At 40.2% G+C, this 24,840-nt stretch overlaps 1 protein-coding gene across 1 annotated transcript; it reads right to left on the reverse strand.

Moving 5' to 3' along the window:
• Nucleotides 1–12: 12 nt before the first annotated feature.
• On the reverse strand, nt 13–24,827 carry lancl2 (LanC lantibiotic synthetase component C-like 2 (bacterial)). Its single transcript, XM_020101419.2, has 10 exons — nt 24,352–24,827; nt 23,318–23,522; nt 19,026–19,143; nt 18,716–18,923; nt 17,646–17,793; nt 9,990–10,136; nt 7,325–7,507; nt 5,275–5,451; nt 4,288–4,360; nt 13–3,067 (listed from the first exon to the last, which is right to left on the reverse strand). The coding sequence occupies exons 2-10, from the start codon at nt 23,480–23,482 to the stop codon at nt 2,991–2,993; spliced, it is 1,296 nt and encodes a 431-aa protein (XP_019956978.2). The 5' UTR covers nt 23,483–23,522; nt 24,352–24,827; the 3' UTR covers nt 13–2,990.
• Between the last annotated feature and the right edge of the window lie 13 nt (nt 24,828–24,840).

Consider the following 24,840-nt stretch of genomic DNA (forward strand, 5'->3'; position numbering starts at 1 on the left):
TAAAACCAGAAATGAGTGGCAGAGGTGCTCTATTCGTTTTATTCCCCACTGAGCCAAAAGGAAAGTAATAAGAACAATTAAGACAAACAAGCTTAATGAAGAAAAAAGAAACGCACACATTTATATCATGACAACAAGGCTCAAATCAAATACATACACGGGGGCAAAGGTGAAACACTGAACACATCTCCACTGATGCCCCCTTCTGCTGGGACCAGGACACGATTCACCATCACACACACTGAACAGGACCAGGGAACCTGGAAACACCGACATGTGACATTATCCTCATGCAATGACATTCATCACAAGATCTATGCAAGAGAATTAGGCATTTATGTGCATTCATGTGCTGTCGGAATTATTGGATATTATGTACAGGCGTCATTTCAACTCCATGTTGAAACCATGGCAAGCATCTAAACTCAGAGCACCATATGTCACTTTTAGGCAAAGCTTTAACACAGCCCTGATTAAATCAAACTGATTCAAATGCCTGATGTGAGCAGGCTGATTAAAAAAGCAGTATAATTACAGTCATGAATTTGATCACCAACTTAATTTCTAATATGTTTAAAAAAACACACAAACATAAAAATAAAGGTGCACGTCAATTCTAACTTTACTTTGGCTGTTGATGTGGGTCTAATCATGTCTGCTAACAATAGCTAATTCAAACTTAAAATAATGCTTTACACAATGCTCCAGTGGTGACCACACGTAATGCTGAATGATCAGTACAACATATATTTTACTCAATAATCATAAGTATTATTAAGACTGTGCACACACCTGCCTCCTGTCTTGTTCCTAAAACACAACAGTTAAGTTGGGGGCATAACTGTCTGGGCTCATATTAATGTTCATAAGTGGCCGTCATAAGGTTAGCAAATGATTTATAGGCCAATATTCAACACCTCCGTGTCTTGTTCAATTTTAGCAAAGCCTCATGAACGTGCAGCCACCAGATGTGCTCATCTGGTGGGTGCGACACTTAAAAGATTGTGCCAATACCAGTGAAATAACAATGACAAAGTCAGCACCTTTAAGAAACAAGTTATTGAAGGCTTTAAGGCCTTTACTCTTCCTCGCTAAAAAAATTTAATCCATCAAGTCATAATATAAACACTTGTACCCAAATTCAAGTGTATATACCAAAGCAAAAGCTGAAGCATGCTGTAAGCTAGAAGCTATCTTAACCAGGTTTCTGCAGATGTTATGTCAATAGAAAACAAAGGCCTTTTTCCTGGTACCTCTTCTCACTTTTACATCAGACGTGTTGAACTGTGAACACTGAAGGAATCTGAACTGGGAGAAGCTGAATGCAATTGTGGCAATGGTGGTTTGGAACTCCCATGATCCCATGCTACTTCACAACATCAACGTTTTACTTTTGTTATACTGCATTTTGGATATTGCAAGTTTAAATCAAACTTATTTCATGTGTCTGTTTTGACTTCTTCTTCTGTTAGCCATCCCCTCCATGACTCCATAAGTGATTCAAGTCAAATCCAATTTATAGTGCGTTTGAAGACTATTTGTTGACTTTTGACGATATGAACAATCATTGTCACAACCACTGGAAACTTAAAGGAGAGACACTGATCACACTGCCCTCTGTTGGATAATGCAGAAAAGACAGTGAGTGTGCACGATCTGCTCGTGACTCAGCACATATGTGAATAACAAGCACAAAAAGTAATGTTGCATGAAAATCTGTGCCAACGTTAGCAAACAAGTCTGAATATTGTGTCGTGAACTGACAGTTAATGTTTGACTTTCTTTATGTTGGGACCCCGCGGCTTTCACATTCATGTGTAGTCATCTCCACAAAAACAGCACAAAGCTGGTTTCTCATTCTCAGTAGAATGGAAGATGAGAGAGAAACGTTTTCCCCCTTTTCCCACGATGTGACAAATACCCAGAGAACTGCAACAGCACGGCTACAAATACAGCGAGAGGAAAAATCACTACACTGACACTGAGATATGAGGCATCACAAACCATTTACAGTGAGCATGCAGAGGCAGATACCAACAAAAACACACACACACACACACACACACACACACACACACACACACACACACACACATACACACTCACACACAGGTACTTGTATCTTTCTGAGGACACTTATTGACATATTGCCTAGCTCCTTATCCTAACCAACACAAGGCCAGAACCCAACTGTTAGCCGAACTCTCACCTAGGGCTGGACGATAACACGATTATGATAATTGTCGCAAAATAACCTTTCCTTGATATATATGTACTGAAGAAGACTCCCCAATGGACACAGTCCAAGACTCCAAACATGAGGACATTGTTGAAAAGAAGGGTCAGAGGAATTCAGTAGTGTGGAGATATTCTGGCTATTTTAAGTCCAACAAGAAGCTCTGCTGCAGACTGTGGGGACCAGCAAGAATGTCTTCACTATGTAGGGTCTCATGGTCAAACTGGTCCTCACAAAGACAAAAGCACAAATACACACACACAGACACACACACACCCTTGTTCTTAGCCTAGTTGCTATGATATTAAAGGCTGGGGGCTTAGAGTGTGTTCCTCTGTGTCCGTGCCACCTGGCAATAATCTAATGGGTTTAGAGGGGGCTCATGGGGTCCATGTCTCAACACCGTACACTGCAGGAGGATGACAGGGGACCCACATAGTTCCTATGATAGGCCCACAGGAAGCAGGTGACCGTCCAGAAGAGGAAAATGATCAATCCATCTGCTGCTTTTGGATCAAAAACGTTCAACCTGTAGTTTTGTCCGAAAAGAATCTTCCCTTTATCTTTCTGGACATTTTTTTGATTTGCACTCTGCTCAGTTACCGTCTCATCCATAGCTTCAGTCCAGTTTGTTAACTAATCAATGATGAACACAGTTAAAAGCTATAACACAGATATATCCCTGCCCAGTGTTTCAGTAAAACGGTTTGTCCCTGTCCCCCTTTCACCGCTCTCAGTCCTGTCAGTTGGCAGGTCAAAGTTCAAAGGCAGGGAAACAGGAAGTTTCAGGGCTCGCCATCTCTGAAAGGTAGTGGATGGCCCCTGCCATACCTGAGGAGGAAAAACACATCCAATTATACTCATAATTTACATTTACTAATAAAATTCAAACCTAACGATGTCAAAAACAAATGAAGGTTGGAGTGCTTCTGGGAGCAACAGACAATATTTTGGGGATTCTGGTGCAGACAGCTGGTATTCAGGCCCAGACTGTCTTCTGTTCTCCGCACACTGTTTACAGTCTGACAGTTTCTTTCATCACACGAGTTGAACATTTCACACACAGCTGTAGCTGTTTAGGGTCCAAATGGCATTTCATTTGCACATAAGTTCTATATACAGCTGCATATGAAAACATGTAAATTAAAAAGCTGATGTTCTTCATTAAATGTGTTGCTTGCTTCTTCTTGCTCTTCATGTGAACTGTTTACCTGCAGGCAACCGAAGCCAGTTAAAACCTTGATGGAAAACAGCCAAATGCAAGCTTCTTATATTGGAGAACTAAGACTGTTGTCTGAGCCAGTTCTGGTTCTGTAGGCGCAGTTTGACACAGGAATTAAGACACAGGAAACTTATTTGTGTATGTTTCCTCTGAAGATAGAGCAGACAGGAAATAAGTCCTCGGACAGTATCTAAGTGATGGACATGTCATAAAAGGCTCAGACAGGTATATATAAGTCACTTTTCAACTACAAAATAGTTTTCCGCCACAGTATTACACATATGAGGATATGAGCACATAACAAAACTGAAATGTCAGATTTCAGTATAAATCATTACAACACTTACATCAGAATTTATTTGGGCGTATATAGTAAAGTTTGTGCTGAGATTGAGGTGGAAACAGCAGTCGAGTGCAGCAGCAAGGGATTGAGACGTGCAAGTTTACTTACATCTCCTGGATGTTAAAAGACAGGTGATGAAAGAGCCACTGATAGTGACACATGAATGAACCACAATACTGTGTTTCATATATAATGTTTCAGTCTCAGTGGGATAATATGGGAGTGATTTCAATATTCAGTAACTAGACCGTGATTTTTTTTTTCGGCCACTCTACCTTCACACAGACAAAGTGACTCAGCCTGCTGTATGATTAAAATGAACTGGAGACTAAATGTTTGCAATGTAAACAACAGGTTTGCTTCTACATCGATTTAAATGATGAGGTTCCAGGAATTAGTCTTTCTGGTGCAAATTTGAAATATCAATATTACTATTATTATAATAATGAAACAATAATAATAGATAAATAATAATAAAGATTTTACCTTCAAAAAGAGAGTAGGGTCTGTCTGGGATGCGACAGCCGTGGGTGCCATAGTCCAAACACCACTCAGCAAACTAGAGAATGTAAAAACATGTTTATAGACATTCATTTGTATGTGTTTGGGAAAATAGGAGGAACATTATACCTCAAATAATTACCTCATTAAATTATTGCCGACAACAGCATATCCAGAGCACCACATCTGCCCCATTTTGGAGAGTTGGATCAAGTTAATAGTATCTAGACCATTAAGGCTTTGAGTAGCTAATGGTGAGGAAAATTATATTTTGAATGTGTTTCTGCTGTTTTCATAACAGACATCATTAATTTCACACTTCACTTGTGTGAAGGCTGCTGGTCCCATTAGAAAACTATGAAAGAATACTGCTTTGTAAAATAATGATGCCAGCAGGTTATGAGGCTGTTAAACAAACACATGCATCTTATTATTTTCTAATCTTTTCAGTACGTTACCATATACCATTAATAATACCTTGACTGTTAATTGATATTGAATATTACTGCTTTAGAGTTCTTGGCACTGACTTGGCATAAAACACTAATGTAACTGTTGATGGCCAATTTGAAAACGAAAAAGAGCCAAATGAATGTCCTTTTTATTCATCATCTTTGTCAGAAACCAATCACTACATTATCTGTGTTGTAGATTAAATAGTAAATGGATTCATTGATATTGTTGCCTATTCAAATATCTATTTATTTTTTTAATGTAATCTTTTTTTCAATGTCTGGAATCAGATCATCATAGAAGAGAAACTAGATTTAAGGCTAGAACATACAGTATATTCCTTTTTTGGACCAGCGACCCATGTCCATGAGATTGATCAACTCAATTGTCTCTCACATTACTTTCATGTGAAACACATCAGGATATTAATTTAACAAGGCTGATCCTAAAATAGGATATTATCAAGTTGTTTTTTCCTGTGTTTTAGCTCAATCTATGTTGGCTGATGCTTTGTCTTACCCTGCAGGCCCGGTACAGGTATTTCTTGTCCTGGGTGATCTTGTATAGAGTAAGGAAGCTGTAGCCGTTGCCGGCGGTGCCGTGACAGATGCCGTAGCCTTTCCTGAGCAGGCCGCGCTGCCAGATCACCTCTGCGCATTCTGCAGCTTCCTTCAAGTACTTCTCCTCTTTAAAGATCTAGACAGACACATATAAAGCCGAATAAAACCAGGGACGGAGAAGCAGTTTGTAACAACCACAACATACATGTTCTTGGGATGAAATGATGTAAATAAGAGCAGCAATGACTTTACACTGACAGACCTGACAAATTCATAACACTGAACCAATGACCATGTTCCATATTTGTTCCTCCAACTGTCCACTTTCTTCTTCTTCTTGGTTAATAATAGGTTTAGTTGCATTACTGCCACCTAAAGTATATAATCATTCAATTCAATGGGTCTGCTCAGCAGGTCACAGTAACAAGTTAGAGGGACAAAAGCCATGTGTGGCGCAAAATCCTGAGATCTGTCATGCCTGACTCTTTAGTAGATAATAAATCCAATCCACAGCAAAAAAAAAAAAGAGCTGACAGATTACCTGTCAGACGCAGCTGAAAAAAATTATTTGATTTAAAAAAAATATTGGTTATTTGAAATCAACAGAAGTAAAAAAAAAAAAAAATAAGGAAAGCCAAATTATATTCTAAGACAGGTGATATGTCGAGTTCTGCTTTCCTGTTGAGAACTGCATGACTGCCATACATGTGTTGATTTGAAACTAATGGAGATAGATAATATTATCTTCCTTGGCAAAGTACAACGTGAAAACAAAGTAATATTCTCTGTCAGATTTATCCATGATGATATGTAATCCAAAGTTTTGCTGTACAAAATGAAAATCAAACAATCTTTTATTCTGGCTTTCCATTTTGACCATGAAAAAGAAAAAGGTTAATACCCTTTTCTGTAAAGAAAGTCCAATGACCAAAACCACAAAGGCCTCTCAAGCTTCTCGAGTCTGTGCTATTTATTTCAAGTCCACTTCTTGTAATAGACTATAATAATATAATACATTCACGATGCTCTTGTGAAAGTCTGCCCCTGAAACGATTCTGTCTCTGAGCCGTGCCGTCAGTTCCCTTGATAAAACCAAGCCTCGTGTCTGAAATGCAGCAAATGTCAGCATTGTGTGTATGTGTTAACCATAAACTTTATAATAAATACTAAAAAAGAGAAATAAAACATGTAGAACTAGATAAAGAGAGTCAAATTACAACATAAAATCACATCTTTTCTGTATTGATTAAAAGTTTATAAATCAAATTATAATTCACTGCACCAGAGTATAGAGACAATAAACATCTTTGAAACTTGTATCTTAAACAAAGGAACAGAAAGGCTGCATTGACGTTTCGCAGGTACACACTTCAGCTAATGTAAGATTTTCCACTGAGAAAATGCAGCCACTAAAAATCCTCCTGCAGCAAGAATTGTCAGAATTGTTCAAAGTGAGACAGTGTGAAGTCATAGTGTCTTCCACTGTGTGTTATCAAAGAGCCTCTGCATTAGTGAGAGGAATGAGAAATCTTACAATAGCAGCATATTAGATGCCAAGTGGCTGTTTAACTGCCAAGAGGCGAACAAAGTAGCCTACAAAGCATTACTGCTGTGTGTGTGTGTGTGTGTGTGTGTGTGTGTGTGTGTGTGTGTGTGTGTGTGTGTGTGTGTGTGTGTGTTGTGTGTGTGTAATGAAATGAAAGACTTGGTGTTCAGTCAGTCACACGTAGCATTGTAATAAACTGCAGTCACGTTCATCGATGACAGGATAACGTCTGCGTCTCATGAAGTAATGAAAAATCCTTCTACACATTTCAACATGCCAGTGACTTCACACACCGTCCATGTAGTGCAGAGCCTTTCCACAAGGGGCCAGCGCTGTTCACGTGCTTGAGATGGAACACGTGGCTTTATTATTCTTAGCCCACTGGTGAGTTCAGACTGTATAGGTTCAGACACATGTGCTATGTGATGTGAACCACACACTACAATCCATAAGCCTGTCTCACCTTATGAGCCATGATGAGCATGTGGATGACGCCCGGTGCTCCGTGACACCAGTGGACCAGCCGGTCGCTCTCGTTGCTCAGGGATGACGGGAAGTTCCCCGAGCGAAACTTCTTGTGGCGGACGTAGTCGATGCTGGGACGCACCAACTCAGATAGGACGTCTGCTTGGACCTTTGCTCCTGGCTTAAATGGGACAAAGAAAGAGAGAGAGCTTCTTTACTGGTCACTTTGACTCTATCATCCTACTTTGGCACCATGATGTGATACCTCCTTTTAATCTTTATCATGTTGAGGCAGTTTGAGTCAGAAGAGGAGACAGGAGAGTAAAAGTATCAATCAGTCAGAGCACTTCAACACAACTGCATGATGGGTGTGGAATAGCCATTAAGCTACATTTAAATGCTATCACAGAGGGGAAAAGATCCCTCTGTGATGGCTGTCATTTCACTCCGCCTTCACATGTGGCCTCTCAGAACGACAGACACATTTGATTTCTTTGAGAGCTCTTCGATTATATTTCAGTTTTGTTTTTAATTGGATCTCTGATCAAGAAAAACTTGACCCTTAATCATTATGTCCCCTGAGGTGGTTGTCTTGCATTCTGGTTGCTGTGGGTGGTTGCTGTTCTCTATCGTATAAAGACTGTTTATGTTTATTATCCCCCTGCTCTCAAGGTGCATGGATATTTGTTGAAGACACACCGGCTTGCATGGCCATGTATAAGGTTTATCAATAAAACACCTGTGTTGGTGTGGAGGCAGTTGATAGTTTGATTGAAATGTCTCCAAGCAGCCTTTGAGTTGGGGAGAGAGCTTAATTTTTTCCCCCCACTTTCTTTAACATAAAAGCCTCGGCAGAGGTATGCACTCTCTGAGCACCCTTCTAGCTTATAATAGATATGGTAACTGTTATGGAAGTTTTATGGAAGCTGGTGAAAGGAGAACTCAGGCAGCAGCTGATGTCTTATGCAGAAGATTTTAATGTAGACTTGATGCATCAAGGACCAGAAGGTGAAACAATATACAAACACTAACAGAGTAACATGAGAATCTTTACACCTGTCAATCAACACAAACATTTAAAGACATTGTGATTTTCATGCATCAATTCTCTGCAAAAATAGATCTGGTGAAATCGAAGTGGGGACAAAAGCCACACGTGATCCGCGAGTAAGACTTTCACGTCACATATCCAGTCACACTGGCTTGAATAGCAGTGGGTGGGCACTGGTTGCCCAGTGGAGCCAGAGCTGGAACATAACTCAGCAGTGACAAGTGGACATTAGGTCAGCGCATCCATTTCGTATAGTAAGATACCTGGGCTCATTTTATGGGGCATTCTGGTGAGGGGAAAGAAGCTGACTGTGCACAATGTCCCTCATTCAAATTCAGACTTTATGATCAGAAAACTTTTCAAAACCCTGAAGCAGCACTGTAAAATGATATGATAAATAAATAGGATTATTTCCAACACACAAACCCTCCAGTACCAATGAGTTCAGAACAGAGACAATGCACAATGAACTGTGTGGATTGACGTCACTCACTCTACTCTCTGCCGCTCGATGTTGCAAAGAAATATTTAAACGGCAGAGTAAGTTACCTTTTACTCCACTTTGGGGCTTCTCACTTGAGAGGAATTCATAGTACATACTACAGTAGCTCCAGACTAAAGTCAAGTAGAGATCCACTTCATCCACCTCCATTGCTGATCTCAGGGCGAAGCAGTGAAGCCAACAACACTTCTGTGATGCGTGACTGTGGGACGTAACAGCTCTACTGGCTCTCAGCCCAGGACAATAAGACCCTCCAAACATTCCACATTCCACTGACGTTTAACCACAGAGCCACTGATTCATGTCACTAGCTGGACTTCATAGTGAGTCCATTATTATCAAAACCAATACTGAAGCGGAATCGGTGCACAATTTTAGGATTGAAAGGGTTTAAGATAAGAAATTCCCTTTACGAAGTCAAGCCCAACACCTACGGATTTGTAGGGGCAGATATTATAAAGATACTGATTAATAAAAATATATAACAATATATTGCCAACAGACAGACACACACAAACACATCTAAATAGATATAGATATCTATATATACAGAGAGAGAGCAAGACAGAGAGAGAGAGATGTGTTACCTGTTCTGTAATAGTAAACTGTGCTATAAAGTGCTTTGAGTAGTCAAGACTAGAAAAGCGCTTTATAAATACAGACCATTAAGCATTTAAAATAAATGTTTTTGAATCAGCAAATATGAACAGATACTGAGGTGTTCATTTGGCTAATTTTTAATGAGCCAACCAATAAATTGGTCAGGATCAACTATGAAAAGAACATCTGAGCATTATAACCATTGTGAAACATTATCATAAAGAGAAAAATATCTAATTATTATTTATGATAGTCTTTATCACAAGATCATGGTCCTAAAAACCATGAATGCAACAAATCCCAAAAACAAAAACACAATATCAATATTATGGCAGCCAGTATGTAGTCTACATATTGAGACGTACTTGGTCTTACTCATGCTTTGTGATCGTTGCTATGACCTAGTGGCCAGACTTTAATCTCAAGAACAATGTCTTTAAAACCTAGCTGTTCAGACAGAAGAAACAACCATCCTCCCACCAGCCCACCCAGCCACTTCCTGTCTCTTACCTGCATGAGTGTGTAATAGATTCCTGCGAGGCCATGAGCAGCACCGATGTACTGCTTTTTGTGCCATTCATAGAGCAGAGGACAGCGATCTGTCTTCTTTTGATCCGCTGACATGGTCTTCCCAGATTCCACAATGGCTGTCACCACCTGAAATTTGGAGAAAGAAGAGGGTTTAAGTGACTGGTCTGAATATAACCTGGTTCAACCTGGAGAAAATACAATGAAAACCTATATTGAAGTTTGACTTTGTGTAATTAAGCACGAATCTGATGTACATGTGAGAGAGAGTGTGTGTCTGTCTGTGTGCGCTCGTCTTTAAACTCCCTGGGGATGTTACATGTGAGGGTATCTAGTTCAACACAAAAATACACTCTGATCAGAAAATGATTCCCAATCATATGATTATTTTTTTGCGTCATAATGAACCAAAATATTGACACTTTCCATTATAACATAAGAGATCTCTAAGTCAGTGTTTTGCTCCATCGATTCTTTGTAAAGCTTTCTGCTGCGCTATTTGCCTTGTGCTCTCTAGGTCTCTCGCACAATCGTCCATAAAGTTTTTACCATCCACACAAACAATCAGACCTCAATTTCAGCTGCATACACATGAGTGGTGTTGAATAAATTTCTCTCGCATGCAGAACTTCTCTTTCGCTCTTTATTGTGCGTACAATCTAGAGCTTATGTGGATTACAAAATCATTTATGAGTTTATGGTGGCATTCATTGAGAAGTTTGAAAATGTTGTCACATAGTATAGTAATCAATTTTTGCAACTAATAAGATTCAACATTATTTACAGCTTACAGTATTTAGATTTACCAATCATCATATTGGTTGAGTGAAGTCATGATGACATCATTATAAAATGGCATTTATACAGTTTAAAATCTTAATTCCTGCCAAACTTGCTGTAAATGAAAAAAAACGCTGTACTATCCTCCACTAGTGTGTTGATATGATGCCTCTTGTTGTTTATCTGTATTAAAAACTACATTTAACCAACACCTCCTAATAGAAAATATATTCATACCGCCTAAACACTAAGGTTGTGTCGTAGTAACTCATCACTACATCAACAAGAGGGTCCTTCTCTCTGCCCAACTGATTTGAGGCCTTGGTGCTGCATTCCATACTGGATTTACAGGGTGTTGTTTCACACATCTCTCGCAGCAACAGCGCTGCATTATTGGCTCTACTGGTGCGGTTAGCTGGGCAGACAGAAGGAGGCTGTTGTTGGTGTTGTGATGTCCACAGTGTGTGTTTGTCACGTTGCATCTGACTCACTGGAGCTACTGCAACACAAGCATTGTTAGGCCAGATGTGGGATGTTAGATTTTTTTCTGCTCAAACACTTTTTATCACCATATATAGTATTTAACACTGTGGGACACTTTTGGGGCATTATCGGTGCAAAAAAACACTTTTGAATATTATCCAGATATATCTGCACACTATCGGCATATAGTATTTATTCTCTACAGTTTGCACTTCTCCAATATAAAACACTTAGTGTAATATCTGTTTATAATGGTGCAAAAAACTTATGCATATTGTCTGTATGTATCGGTACATTATCGGTACAATCATTTATTTTTGATAGTATATCCACTTCTTTAAATGCCTTTGGTCCTGCGATCCCCTTATTTTTATTTCAATTTTTGTAGTGGACTGTGTCTTGTTAATTGTATGTTTGGCATCGAGGAGGAGGACTGTGCCACAATTTTGTTGTGCTCGTGTACAAAGTACGACTGCGCAATGACAATAAAGTCTTTTGAATTTGAACTAAATATGAAGCTGTTTTAACACTCCTCTAATGTGTGGAATTATATGTATTTTGCCCATACTGTAGTTAATAGATTTACCTTGTATGTGTAAAGAGCTCTTAAAATGTTGAGAGGAAAAAAGATTAGGACAGCTATTAAGTGAAGTATCTGCACTGCAAAAGGAACGTTTCAACTCTGGACATGATATTAATTAATAGATTTTAATTCACTGTGTGTCACAGATCTTTTTATTTCATTAATTTAATTATTTGTGAACATTCCTGTTCAAGTTCAAAACATTCTTGACCCTAATTTGAGTCCATATAACTGAGACCAATACACATGCGTCAGTGGCTCCCATTATGAAAAGGTCAAGCAAACCCTGAGAGGAACAAACGAGCTGAGAATGTCAACAGCTAAAAAGAGGAGCCAGAGATCAAGATCCTTTCCTGTGTGGGCTTAATATAAGCTCACTGATAAAACATATGTTTTGGGGTCAATGTTGGAGCCATAACAGTTTTTGTTCTTTGTTCATGTTTATGCAGCACAGTGGTGAGAATATGTAATATATTATTCGAACACTTAAAGGTACACCCCTCACCTCACCCTTCCAAACATGAAAAAGAACCTGTGGTAGCTTCAGTTGTCATAAAAACTCAAAAGGTGTTTAGTTTGTCCAGTCTGGACTAATGTAAAAAACATGGCGGCCTCCGTAGAGAGGGTATTTGAATATAAAGGGTCTTTTTCTGGGGAAAATGCACTGAACTCCAGAGATTCTCTGGAGGACATGTATGTGTGTGTGCAAATGTCTGAGTGAAAGCCTCCTGAGTTTCTACAGAGTTTCTACTGGGGTGCCAGGCAGAGAAACTCTGAAAGAGACGAGCACAGCAGGAGATTCCCCACAGGCTTCACGGCAAGTGAGTGGGGGCGGTTTAGAATGCTTCTTGGAAAGGCAGAGCCATACACGTAGATCAAGATGTCAAGAGAGTTTCTGGTGATAAAAGCCGACCAAGTGTCAATGTGCTGGCAACAGAAACACAGCGCAATAAATATATGACATGCTGCTTCTGTCTGCTGCAGATCCCCTCACCCGAATCCTGCGGAAAATGTAATTGCTGTTGTGAAAGCATCTGAGCGGGGAACCTCTCGCTGTGTTGTGCGTGTGTGAAAAGCAAACTGGAGAAAATCTGGACCAGAGATTTTACAGCTAATTGATTGGACATTGTTGAATTGTGTGTTTCAGTTTGGATTATTTGGACTGTGCGGAACAATCACATCAACGTAACCCAGCAACTACACACAAAGGCTCATAGAACCACAGCTACAAGGACCACTAACAGGGACCACCACAGGCACACCTCATCTCTTCTTGACGGACCAACATTTGACACAAATGAGCAGAGGTCTTTGTAGCGCTACCAACTATACATGCCAATTTCAAAATTGTGTGCACCCATTTTGTTTTCTGTAACTGAAAATCCGATGCGTTGGTTCAGAATGCTGTTTCAATGAACTGAGGCCCAGAACCCGTGTCCAAACATCCTCTCCCCTTGAACTCCTCAGAGCCTCAAATATATTACGTTTGATTCGACAATATGGTTAAGATTTGGAGATTCTGTTGTGTTAAGCTTGAGACATTTGTGCTAAATGTTAGATATGTACATGGAGACGGACAGAGCCGTCTGTCTTTAACCTGCATTCATTTCATCCGTATTTGGGCACGTCTTCTGAAAGCCGTCGAAACCTTAAAGAACGGAGCAGTACCACCAAAAGTCAAAGGGAGCAGTGTGGACGATAGGTCAAGCAGGACAACAATAAGACACAGACAAGAAATGGCGGTGGAACTGTTTGATGTGAGATCTTAAGAGTTGGTAAGAGACTACAAATGATGATACGTCACCCAGATACATACCTCCTCCTCCTTCCTATTTGTTGTGGTCAGAAACAGTCAACGCTGCACTGCCCTCTAGTGGATATATTACTTTACAACCATGCCAACGTAAGGATGTATTGAAGTATGTGTGCAGTGACGGTTCCATTGTTTGAAATGGACATACATCCTTTTGTATGAAAGGGCAGAATAAATTTCCCTTCAGTAGTTTTTTCTTTTCACTCTTTGATTTGATTACACCTGCGAGTCGCAGTGCAAAACTGGCAACATTCAACCATAATGAGGTAAATAAAGAAGAGGTCTACTGTTAGCTGTTCGGTTGAGTAGTAACATTTAAATAATATATTCTTCTGACGTTTGTGACCTCTCTTGCTGCCGCCATTACCTCTTTGAAAAACATTAAGTCACAGAAGCGCAATGAATCATTGGATAAGTTGAGCCGGGTCCACCTGGTGGAGCCTCCGCTGTGCATTTATCGGCTGCATTGGTCAGATCCTTCAAATTGACAGTCCAGTCGCACTGCAGTGATGTAATGAGTCTACAAACTCAGCCTCTGAAGGAAGCGGCCCTCGGATTGAGACACAGCTCACTCATCCAACAAACATTAATCACAGCAGCCATTTTGACATGATGCAGTCCGTAAACACAGAGAACATTCCTTTGTGATTCTCAACACAAGTCTTTATGAACTATATCATCTCACAATCTCTGCAGTGAAAAAGGACTGTTGGTCGTGGATTGAGGACCAGACGGTGGGGTCTCTGTTTGGTTGGTTGCTGGTTTCATTTTTACATTTTAGAGTTTCCGCTGTTTTTATAAACCCTCCTCAAGGTTTCTGTGGAGATTGTTGCCTTACTCCATTGGTTGGTTTATATACAGTGTGCACTGCATGTATATTCATGTGTGGGTGTAGGGGCTGGGGGGTTCTGAGTCAGCAGTTTAATTAGTCCCCATGCAAGATATGGTGCAGCAGTAATATGACATAGCAGATTAATAACCAGTTTGTTCATTTACAAATCCCTTCACTCCTATACATCTATACCTCAATCTGTTCACCTCAAATGCTCCCTTCTTTTTCCTATAAATGATTCTTCACAACGTGTGCTGCGACAGAAGCACACACAGACGAGCACACAACTCAATAAGCAATCAGCCGTCTCTCTGAAAGGAAGAACATCTAATTTAGGGGAAATTAATCTCTTTACTGTGCTAATTAATTGCTGGAAACAAACCAGAGCTGGTGGGATGAAGCACCAAGAGGTTTAAGGAGGCTGACTCTCATCTCTCTGAACACAACTGGCCTATCAGAGTCAAAATAACTAACTGAATCTAGTGTTAAGGCTTTTTTCATTTGCTTGTAAAGAGAACAGAGTCAGGACAATATCCAAACTGATGACAGGAGCGACAGAGTCCCAGACTCATAGTGCGTCAGTGCTGTCAGTATATATGCTGACATCAGCTGGAGCTGGAGTGCTGCGGGTAAGCGACCGCATACTTTTACAGTTCAGTTTGCCGGAGACATTGTTCTGATTCAACTCAACTGATTTTTGATCGATTTTTATACTTTGTAATTTCACCTGTTTGAAACAAAGCAGCCTTCTGATCAGATTCCACACAAGTTAGACTAACAGCAACGATTATTGACATCGTCTGTCTCACCACAGAAATGCTGTTCCACATGCTCTTCTAGCCTGAAGTATACACCAAATATATGCTGAATAAATTACCAAGCAGTTTTAATGCACTGTGGGCATATTTCTATATTATAAAATCATTATGCTAGGGCTGGATGATTACCAAAAATGATATCAAGATATTTTCACATCAGTTGTTGTCAATAATTATCATGATAAGTATCACATTATTATTTCTTTACATTTTTAAGTTAGATTTTTGCTCCTGAGTTGTGGTTGTGGTATGAAGAGAAAATGAGGCATGTTTACCATGAGAACACAGACTTTTGGTATTTGCTGCAGAAGACAACAAAGGCAGTTTTTTTTATTTCTCTCATATTGCAGTGCTGTCACGAAGCAGACATACAGCGTCTGCTGGAACCCAAACCTTAGACAATCTGCTGATGGAAAGACACAGACTCTAAACTTACTTTTCAGCACTGAGAGACACTACCTACTCTGCAAGCTGTCAGTCAGAGAAGAAAATCCAGTGCATATAACCAGCCTGAGCACAAAACTATGTGGGCAAAAAAGACAGACATACACAATACCATGGAGAGCGAGATAATGAAACAAACTTTGTGTGTGTGTGTGTGTGTGTGTGTGTGTGTGTGTGTGTGTGTGTGTGTGTGTGTGTGTGTGTGTGTGTGTGCGCACAAGTCCCTACTCAGTGAGAGCAGTTGGTTATTACAGCAACCTCACTGAGAAAAATGACTTAAGTTATCTGAGGAACCTTTCTGTGCACATTTTCAATCCAGGTACCTTTGTTCTGATCGATTTCCTACTTTGAAACTAAAAAATTGAACTGCTTTCAAAATGGCTGTGTCACTCAATTTGAAAAACAATAAAGCACTTTCTGACATGAAAAAGTGATTATCGACAAAAGGCAGGAAATTCGATTCTTTCATTCCCAAGTTTCAGTGGAAACCCTTCGACAAAATTAACAACAGCTACAACAATGACAGTTCAGTTATAGGCTTTGATAGTCTTTAAATAAGCACAGAATTATGCAGAGAATAAATACAACAGTGATCTTCCTACAGTATGCAGGTTAATCTTAACAGTCAATGTCCTAATTTGGCTCCAAAATGATAACACATCCTTCATTAATAAATCATATCCACATCTGCCAACTGCAGCCTACACCTGTGGCCAAATGAATAATCAAAACTGTACAGCATTAGGCCAGCAACAGCACACATCCAGGACAGTTAAAGGTTTTCCACAATAACTTTTTCTTCAATTGAAAATATGCCAACTTAAAATATGCTCACAAGAATTATTCTCAAGAAACAAAAATAACATTGTAAGCCAGCAAACATGACAACTAGGGTGGCGATGTGCTACAATTTCCCATTCGGCCACATCTACCCAACAATCATCAATTTGTGCAGGCGGAGAGAGAGATAGAGGAAGACAGCGAGCAGATTCAGACTGACCTGAATGGATGAATACACACAGCTATGATGATATTCCTCATTAAATAAGAGTATCTATCATTATCTGGTGAGCAGCGTTGACATTATGGCGGTAGCTTCAAAAAAAAAAAAGAACAACAACCATGTGTCACTGAGAATCTAAATGTATATATAAACTGTGCGTGTCAGATATCTCAGCTGAGTCGGTGTCTCTGTGTGTCTGAGAATAAGTAAACAAGCATAGTCAGGATGGACTGAATTAATGAATATTTAAAATATAGATTAAGTGTCGGTTCCTAGGTACATTTTTTTTAGGAGAAGACCATTATATTGGCAAAATAAAAAACCCTAATAACAGCAGAACATTCTGAAATTCTGACCACTAGGTTTTAAGGTAAAAGTTTTTGTCCGTTTACTTTGCTTCTGTAGCTACGGTGGGAAAATGGATACTGAATTTTTCCTGTTTCATTGACAACATAGAATTTGCAATGAGAAAACAACATAGATTTCTATGTATTTTTCAGTACTTGATAAAGAAGCTTTCACAGGTATAATATTCACCTCCACAACATTATTTATTAGACTGAGATGCTGTAACAGTGAAACACTGAGAACCTAGAACCGTTAGTCTCAGAACACTTAAATTAGAGATATCTCAAATCTTTGGCCCAGGAAATAATATTTTGGTAGAAATTGAGTAATTGGTCCCAGTGTGTATTTGAATATAAATTGAAAATTCACAGTACAGAAATGGAGTTGTTCAAACATAATTTGGGAATGACACCCTGGACAATGTGAACATTACACGTAAAAAAATAACCATCGTTTTGTGTTACTTGGATTAAAAATAGACCAAAGCCAACAATAATGGAATTGTAAAGAATCCATAAATATGTGGTGTCTCACCTTTACAATGGTGCTCTCATCCACCGTGTCAGCTCCGATCTCTTTGTTAACGTAGAGCAGGGCATAAAGGTAGCCGGCCCGGCCGTACAACAGCTCGTCTGGCATCTCAGAGTCTGGACTCAGCACTGACCTCTGCAGCTGGAGGAGTCTGACAGAAACACACAAGAATCACTGATAGGGATGAGGCTGCCATATAATACACAACAATATGGTTTAAAGAAGACAAAAGCTGCTTTCAGACATGCACTGGACTCTGCAGATCCTCTGATTTTCTCCAGAGAAGGTGCATGTGTGTCCGATATGAGACAGACGCAAAAATAAAGAAAATAAGACACTGACGAACATGTTAAGAGAGTTTATGGTGATGAGTTCAGGTACGTTTAAAAATGTATAAGTGCTTTAGCAAATAGGCAAACTGTGACGTTGATGCACAGCGGAAGTCGAAGTAGAAATATCTAAGATAAGGTGATAAAAGTGTTAACTGTGGGAGCGGAGAGCTCTCTGTGCTGCAGACTTTAGGATATTGACCAATGCACCCCAAATAGATTCACAAAAAACACATGCAACCAACTAGAGGACTGGGAAAGACTGAAAAAGCATAATAGGTCTCCTTTAAATTATTTATATGCCTGTCACACTTAATCCTTTGTCTTTCCTCTTCTTTATCATGCTGGAACAAACAGGTGTAATTGTGTCATTTAAAGGCTCTTAACGCAAAAACACATTTTGTCCACAGCATCCATATTTTTTTCCACGTTCCAATTTTAAAGCACATTAACAGAGAGCTTTAACATGATACTGCATGCCCACCTATACCTGCAACCTGCACCAATTGGACAGAAGTGGCTATCAGTCACAACGTTTCCATGCCTCAATTCATGAGGTCCTTTATCTTCTATTTAAAAATGGGAGCTTAACATCATGCAGTCTTGAAAAAGACTTGAAACTGAAGAAACTACAGAAACTGACTGACCACATCGGCCTCCCTTCCAAGACCTGAAGACCAAGTCCATTTTTATATACCGTGTACGATCACATCCCAACCAGCATCCGCAGTGGAAGCCACTCACCTAGAGAGGCAGTCTTTGCTGTCAGCAGTGTTGTTGAGTTTGTGGTGGACCACTGCCCCGACTGCCAGTGGCCCTGCGTCGCCACACAGGAACGTCACTTTGCGGCTATTCAGGATCCTCATGGCCCTCTTCACATAGTCAAGTGCCCTCTGCAGGTGGGAGGCCTCCTGGGACACCCGGTGCAGCTGCAGGTACAGCAAGGCAATACCTGTGGGAAAGAGAATAGATGTACAGTGGTCAATAAACTGGGGATAAGTGCTGGGTTGAACCTGACTCATGGAACTGGCATGTCATGGTGCTGGAGACAGACCTGTCCAGCCAGTGTAGGTGGAGAAGTCATGTGGGTCAGCAGTCTTCAGGCCTTCCTCCATTTGCTGGAGGAGATCTTTGATCTTACTCTGGACTTTCTTTTGGAATGCTGCGTTCACCTAAAGAGGACAGAGAGCATATTTAGAAACAGGAGCAGAAACAATTAATTACAATTAATAAATATCAATATTAATAAACATCAACTGCAGATTGTTTCCTACGACTAAAAACTAATGTCACCTTTACTCATTACACCTACAACCTCCCCATACTGCTTTGCATAAATCAATCGAATAAATGAAAAAGAAGATTTTAATCTAAGAAGGCTCAATGAATCAATGAGCTGCAACCTTACATCTGCCTTGGGCTCTAAAAAAGCCTGCTGGTGTGTTTGTCCATTGTGTGCTGTAAGACATGGGAAGCTTAATAATTTCAGGCAGGTTATGACCCAAACTCGTTTAGCTGTTTAATAAGGTAATTTTACACAAGGCTCTATTTACCCTTTACAGACCCAACGGCATAGGTCAGCTAGTGCTTCAAAGGCTGGTTTGATCATGTATATGGAGATAATTAATCCTCTACAGGCCCATTTACATTCAGACTACAGTGTGAACTGAATGAATCACAGCAACCATAGAGGTTTCAGTGTCTCTTACGAGTCACCTCCTCAAACTAACACCTATGGGAGTCTGGGGGTGCACACAGCAGGATATTTGTTGTTGTTGATGTTTGTTGGATTTAACACCCATTTACTTCAATTCACTGGCCTGATTAATTAACAAGAACCACTTGAGAACAGGTTTTTCAATCTGCTCAAACTCGGTCCTGTGCAAACAGCCTCAAACAAGCTGATTGCCAACTGCAATTGATTTCTCCATTCCACTCAATGCATCATGGGCTAAAAGGTTAGGTGCAACTGACAAATATTGTCATTTGAGATACATTGATATGAAATTAAGACAAGAAGCAAATCATCAAAAGTGCAGCTTCTGGCAAATGTGTGTTCATAGATTATGCACTTGCTGTCAATGACCGATCCATTGACTGACTAAATGTAAGCTTGGGACAGTAGAAGGAGAGACAATTTGTTGTTGACTTTTTTGTGCAACAGCCTTAGTGTAAGAAACTGAATAAACAAAGTTTTTATCTGCTCCAAAGTAAAATACATACATTTGCCTATCAAGCTGATTACCTTACAAATACAACATTTACAACCAAGTTAGTTCGCAGGGATACAGGACACATGAAAAACAAAACTCTGTTCAGGATCACACGCCTCCATGTCCTCGCTGTGTGGACGCCAATCCTGAGTGCTAGTTTCTGCTACATTTAGCAGTTCTGTCCTGCTGCATATAAATGCACTTTAAGAATGTGTGTGTGTGAATGGGTGGATGACTAAACAGTAGTGTAAAGAGCATTGAGTGATCATCAAGACCATTTGGTATGTGGACTGGAGGGGCCAACCTGATTGAATTGAACCATCAACCTTCTGGTCAGTTGTTGACCCGCTCTACCTCTATGAAGGTCAACATATGACAACAGAGCATCCTTCACATCTGATGTACAAGACCAGTTAAAATCTACTATAGCACTAATGAAATGAGCAGCTGCTATTGTCAGCCTCTATCTGAAATTCAACATTACTTATAGTTTTGATGGTAAATCTGCCAAAAACCACAAGTAATGCACTGATCAAGAAATTCTAAGATGTCATTTAACTGCAATGCATATTCTAAACCAAAAAGTCATGTAAGGACAGAAATACAATCTGTAATCTGTGCTAAAACAGAGAATAGGATTGTGGCATTAATTAACTTCCCTCTAAATGTATTGTCACAGAGAAGAGAGTAATTAACATAAAACATAATAAAACAGTGAAGACACAGCAAAAGCAGATACCTGGACACAGGGCACAAAGACTCAATGAATGGTTTCGATTGTATTTATTTAATTTTATTATTCTATGGCCTCAACCCAATTAAAGACTTATAGGTTAGAGTTAGCGCTCCCCACCACCATCATCAAAACACCAAACGAGGGGAGATCTTTCAGAAGACTGGTGTTCATCCCTACAGCATTGAAGTTGACCCAACATGGTGCACATGTTGACCCAATACCTTAAAGGGATAGTTCACGGAATAATGAAATTTCACTCTTTATCCACTCACCACTGGAGGGGTGGGTGAAGTGTTTGAGTCCACAAAACCCTTTTGGTTAGTTGTTAGTAGACAAACATACATTAAATTAATAAAATATCAAGTATAGCCCGTATTCACACGTCACAATTTGACTCATAGGGCTTAGTAGGTGCGCCATCTTCTACCCTTAATCCTCGACAAGCTACTTTTTTTTTATTCAGAAAAAAAACCCAGGATGGACAGACGTGCCGTAGATGCCAAGTGGGAAATAACAATATATCCAAAATTTATGAGATAAGAGTGCACACACAGTACTGAGGTGCTAGTTGGAACCCACATTTTTTTATTCTTTATAACATCTTTTACCCAGCAAAAAAATACACACACATTTCTATAGACAACAGCAATGTATGGAAATAAACTCAGTTCTCTTATTCATTTGAATGTGAATGCTGCACTGGTACAACACGGATGCCAACACATGGTCATCTGGCTAAACACAACAGGCAATGCAGCATCACATAAAGGCCCCATGCTCACTAATAAAATGTCTGCAAACGGTCAAACCACATGCACCTAAATTTGGAGTGACCTCGTATAGCAGCCGTTGTGGTCGATGCATTTTAAGGCAAGCTGACATGCAGGGTTACAATGATATCTGTTGTTCAATGTCGAATATTAACAGAGTATACAAAGTACAGGGGAAATTGTTTATTTATATGATTTCAAGTCTGATAATTGAGCTACCATAAAATACCCACACTGTAAATCAGTAACACATACTGTATAAAATTTAATAAATTACAAATTAAAAGTCCCACATCTGCACATTGGTTTGAATAATGAACTGATTTTGCTGTACCATCAAAATATATTACTCCTTAACTTCAGACAATGACTGAGAAGATACAAATTTAACAAAATGAGTATTTGCATGAAATAAACCTTAAAAAGTATAAGTAAAAAGACAAAGTAATATTTGAATAAGCCATACAAAGTATGGTCTTTGAAATGCAGTGCTTAATCTGCAGCCTCAAGGATTGCAGGAACATAATATTGAAGAATTGTCACATATATTTTTTGGTGTTTACTGAAGCCAACAGTGCTGAATGTGTGTCACTTCCTCATGTTAGCAATAACCAGCAGCTCAACATGGAAAGTCATGACGACAGCCTGCTCTCTGTCGTTGAAGAATTCTCGCCACCCCCCTTCGCCCATGCCTGTGGATTCAGCCGATGAACGGGACGGTGTAGGTCCCTGCACGCTGGTCACTGTCTCAATTTATAGTCACATGGAGGGAGCTAGTACTTCCCAAGAGCCTTATCACTGGACGCAGAATGAGTGCAGGATGACATCAGACTTTACAGGACGATAACAGACAGTGAAACAGATACTATGATATTGATTTTTGAAAATAACAAGGTGTAAATGAACAATGAGCACAGAGACACTGGATTTAAAGGTCCAGTGTGTAAGATTTAGGTGAAAGGGATCTATTGGCAGAAATGTATTGTAGAATAATCCTCATGATGTTTTCACTAGTTCATTTCATCTAAATTGTATGAATTGTAGTTTTCTTTACCCCAGAAAAGGTCCTTTATATTTAAATACTTTATATTTACATTGAGGGGACCCTCTCTACGGAGGCCGCCATGTTTTTGACATTAGTCCAGACTGAACAAACTAAACACCTTTTGAGTTTTTATGACAACTGAAGCTGCCACAGTTTCTTTTTCATGTTTGGAAGGAGAGGGTGAGGTGAGGGGTGTTCAGCTGCAACATGCAACTTCAACACTAGATATTTTTTCAAGTTGGCAACAATGACACTGGAACTGAAATATGTTTCTCTGTAAACCAAGCATCACCAGTGAGCTCTGTGGTGCTGAGGACACACTTTACTGTGACACACTGGAATAAACAGCTTGTAGCAACACTGTGTGTTTATCATCACCTGTCCAGAGTGCATTAGCATGGAGGTGTTTTCTGATCAGTACACTTCAGTACACTCACATGTCACTTTGAACATATGCACTTCTAATGTTAAGCATGTTGGAAACTACGCCACGAGCGCAGGCGTGTTACCAAGCTAGCTGCTGTTTCTGTTAGCAAGATCTTATTTCAAAACAAACATGGTGGGAACACCAAACGCTCTCACCTTTCCTTCTGCGTCGAACGGATCGTTGCGGTCTCCGTCTGCTCCTGAGTTGGAGGTGACGACCCGCTGGTCCCAGTCAGGGAAGCGGTTTGGAAACGAGCGCTCCTCCATCTCCGCCTCTGATGACGAGATGAGCTTCAGCCGCTTGGACATGTTCTCTCCCATGGCTACGGAGGCTCAGCGGGGACAAAAGCCCTCAGTCACACTGTGGAGGGGAAAAGCAATCGTGTTTCAGGAAATACACATTTTACAACAAGATGACACCTCATAAAGCAAATGTGTTTTATATGTATAAGTATATAGGCATGTATACTACGTTTCATTACATGAACAACTAAATGAATTTAAGACAAGTTAAGAAGAAAACTTGAAGCCCTGCAGTATAATGATTACTCCAGGTTAAGAAAGTACAGTAGAATACAAATGCTTTCATAGTGAAGACAATATACCTGATACAACTTCACTGTGACTATTTGTTACACAAAGAACATTGATCTAAATATATAAAATATATTTCCAAGGATCTGAATAATATTAATCAGCCCAGATTTTTCAATAATCATCATAATGATAATTATGATTGTGGTGATTATTATTACTATTAAAATACGTGGTTTTAGTTGCAGGTCACATAATACAAGAAGAGAAAAAGTTTGCTCACTGAAACTTTCAAGCAAATAAGGTTAAAAAAAAGCTCATTTAAACCGCCCAGGCCATGTGGACCATTATTAAGGCATTGGGTTTCACATTGGGAATGCTGAGCTTTCCATACAGGCCCCGATTATATTTGATGGCTGATATAAATAAAATAAAAAAAAACATATATATGTAAATGCAAACACAAGAAATGGCAGAATTTTCCAGCACCTCTATTGTGGCCAATAGAATAAAATGTGAAGGTAAAGTGGAAACAATGCTGATTGAATCGCCTCAATGAAAACAGATGGTATTTGTGATTGCAGTATGAGACAGATCTTTACATGAGTCACTACAACACTGCAGGTGATGACAGGTGGAGCCAGGATGGAGCTTACCAAGAGGCGCGATGATCAGCAGGACTCCCCGACCAGCAGTGTCGGAGCTCCCCCGGTCTCTCCGGAGCTGGTTCGGTATTGTTGATCGTGTTCGGTGGTCCGGCTGCAGCGTCTCTCGGCGTCCCGGTGTCCAGCCTCCCGCTCTGTGTCCCCCCGCGGTGAATGGAGAGTGGAAGCCGCAGTGAGAGCGTGCTCAGGCGGACATGTGTCACCGCATCACCGCGTCGCTCCTCTGCGTCCTGCCCGCTCCTCTGCGTCCTGCGCGCTCCTCTGTGCCTGAGCTGCTGAGCGCACCCAACCACCAGGGTGCTGCCGCCCCCACCCTCCACCTCCGCTCCGGTCTGAGAGCGCAGGCTGCAGCGGGAGGTGTGCGGACCCAGCCCTGCCTCCCCCTCCCCACCAGTACGCACCAGTACCCACCAGTACGCACCAGTACCCGCCTGTATCCGCCTGTAACAGCCAGTGCACGTCCAGTCCCCTGCAGCTGAC

Source organism: Paralichthys olivaceus, chromosome 17 (genome assembly GCF_024713975.1).
Source record: "Paralichthys olivaceus isolate ysfri-2021 chromosome 17, ASM2471397v2, whole genome shotgun sequence".
Classification (NCBI taxonomy): domain Eukaryota; kingdom Metazoa; phylum Chordata; class Actinopteri; order Pleuronectiformes; family Paralichthyidae; genus Paralichthys; species Paralichthys olivaceus.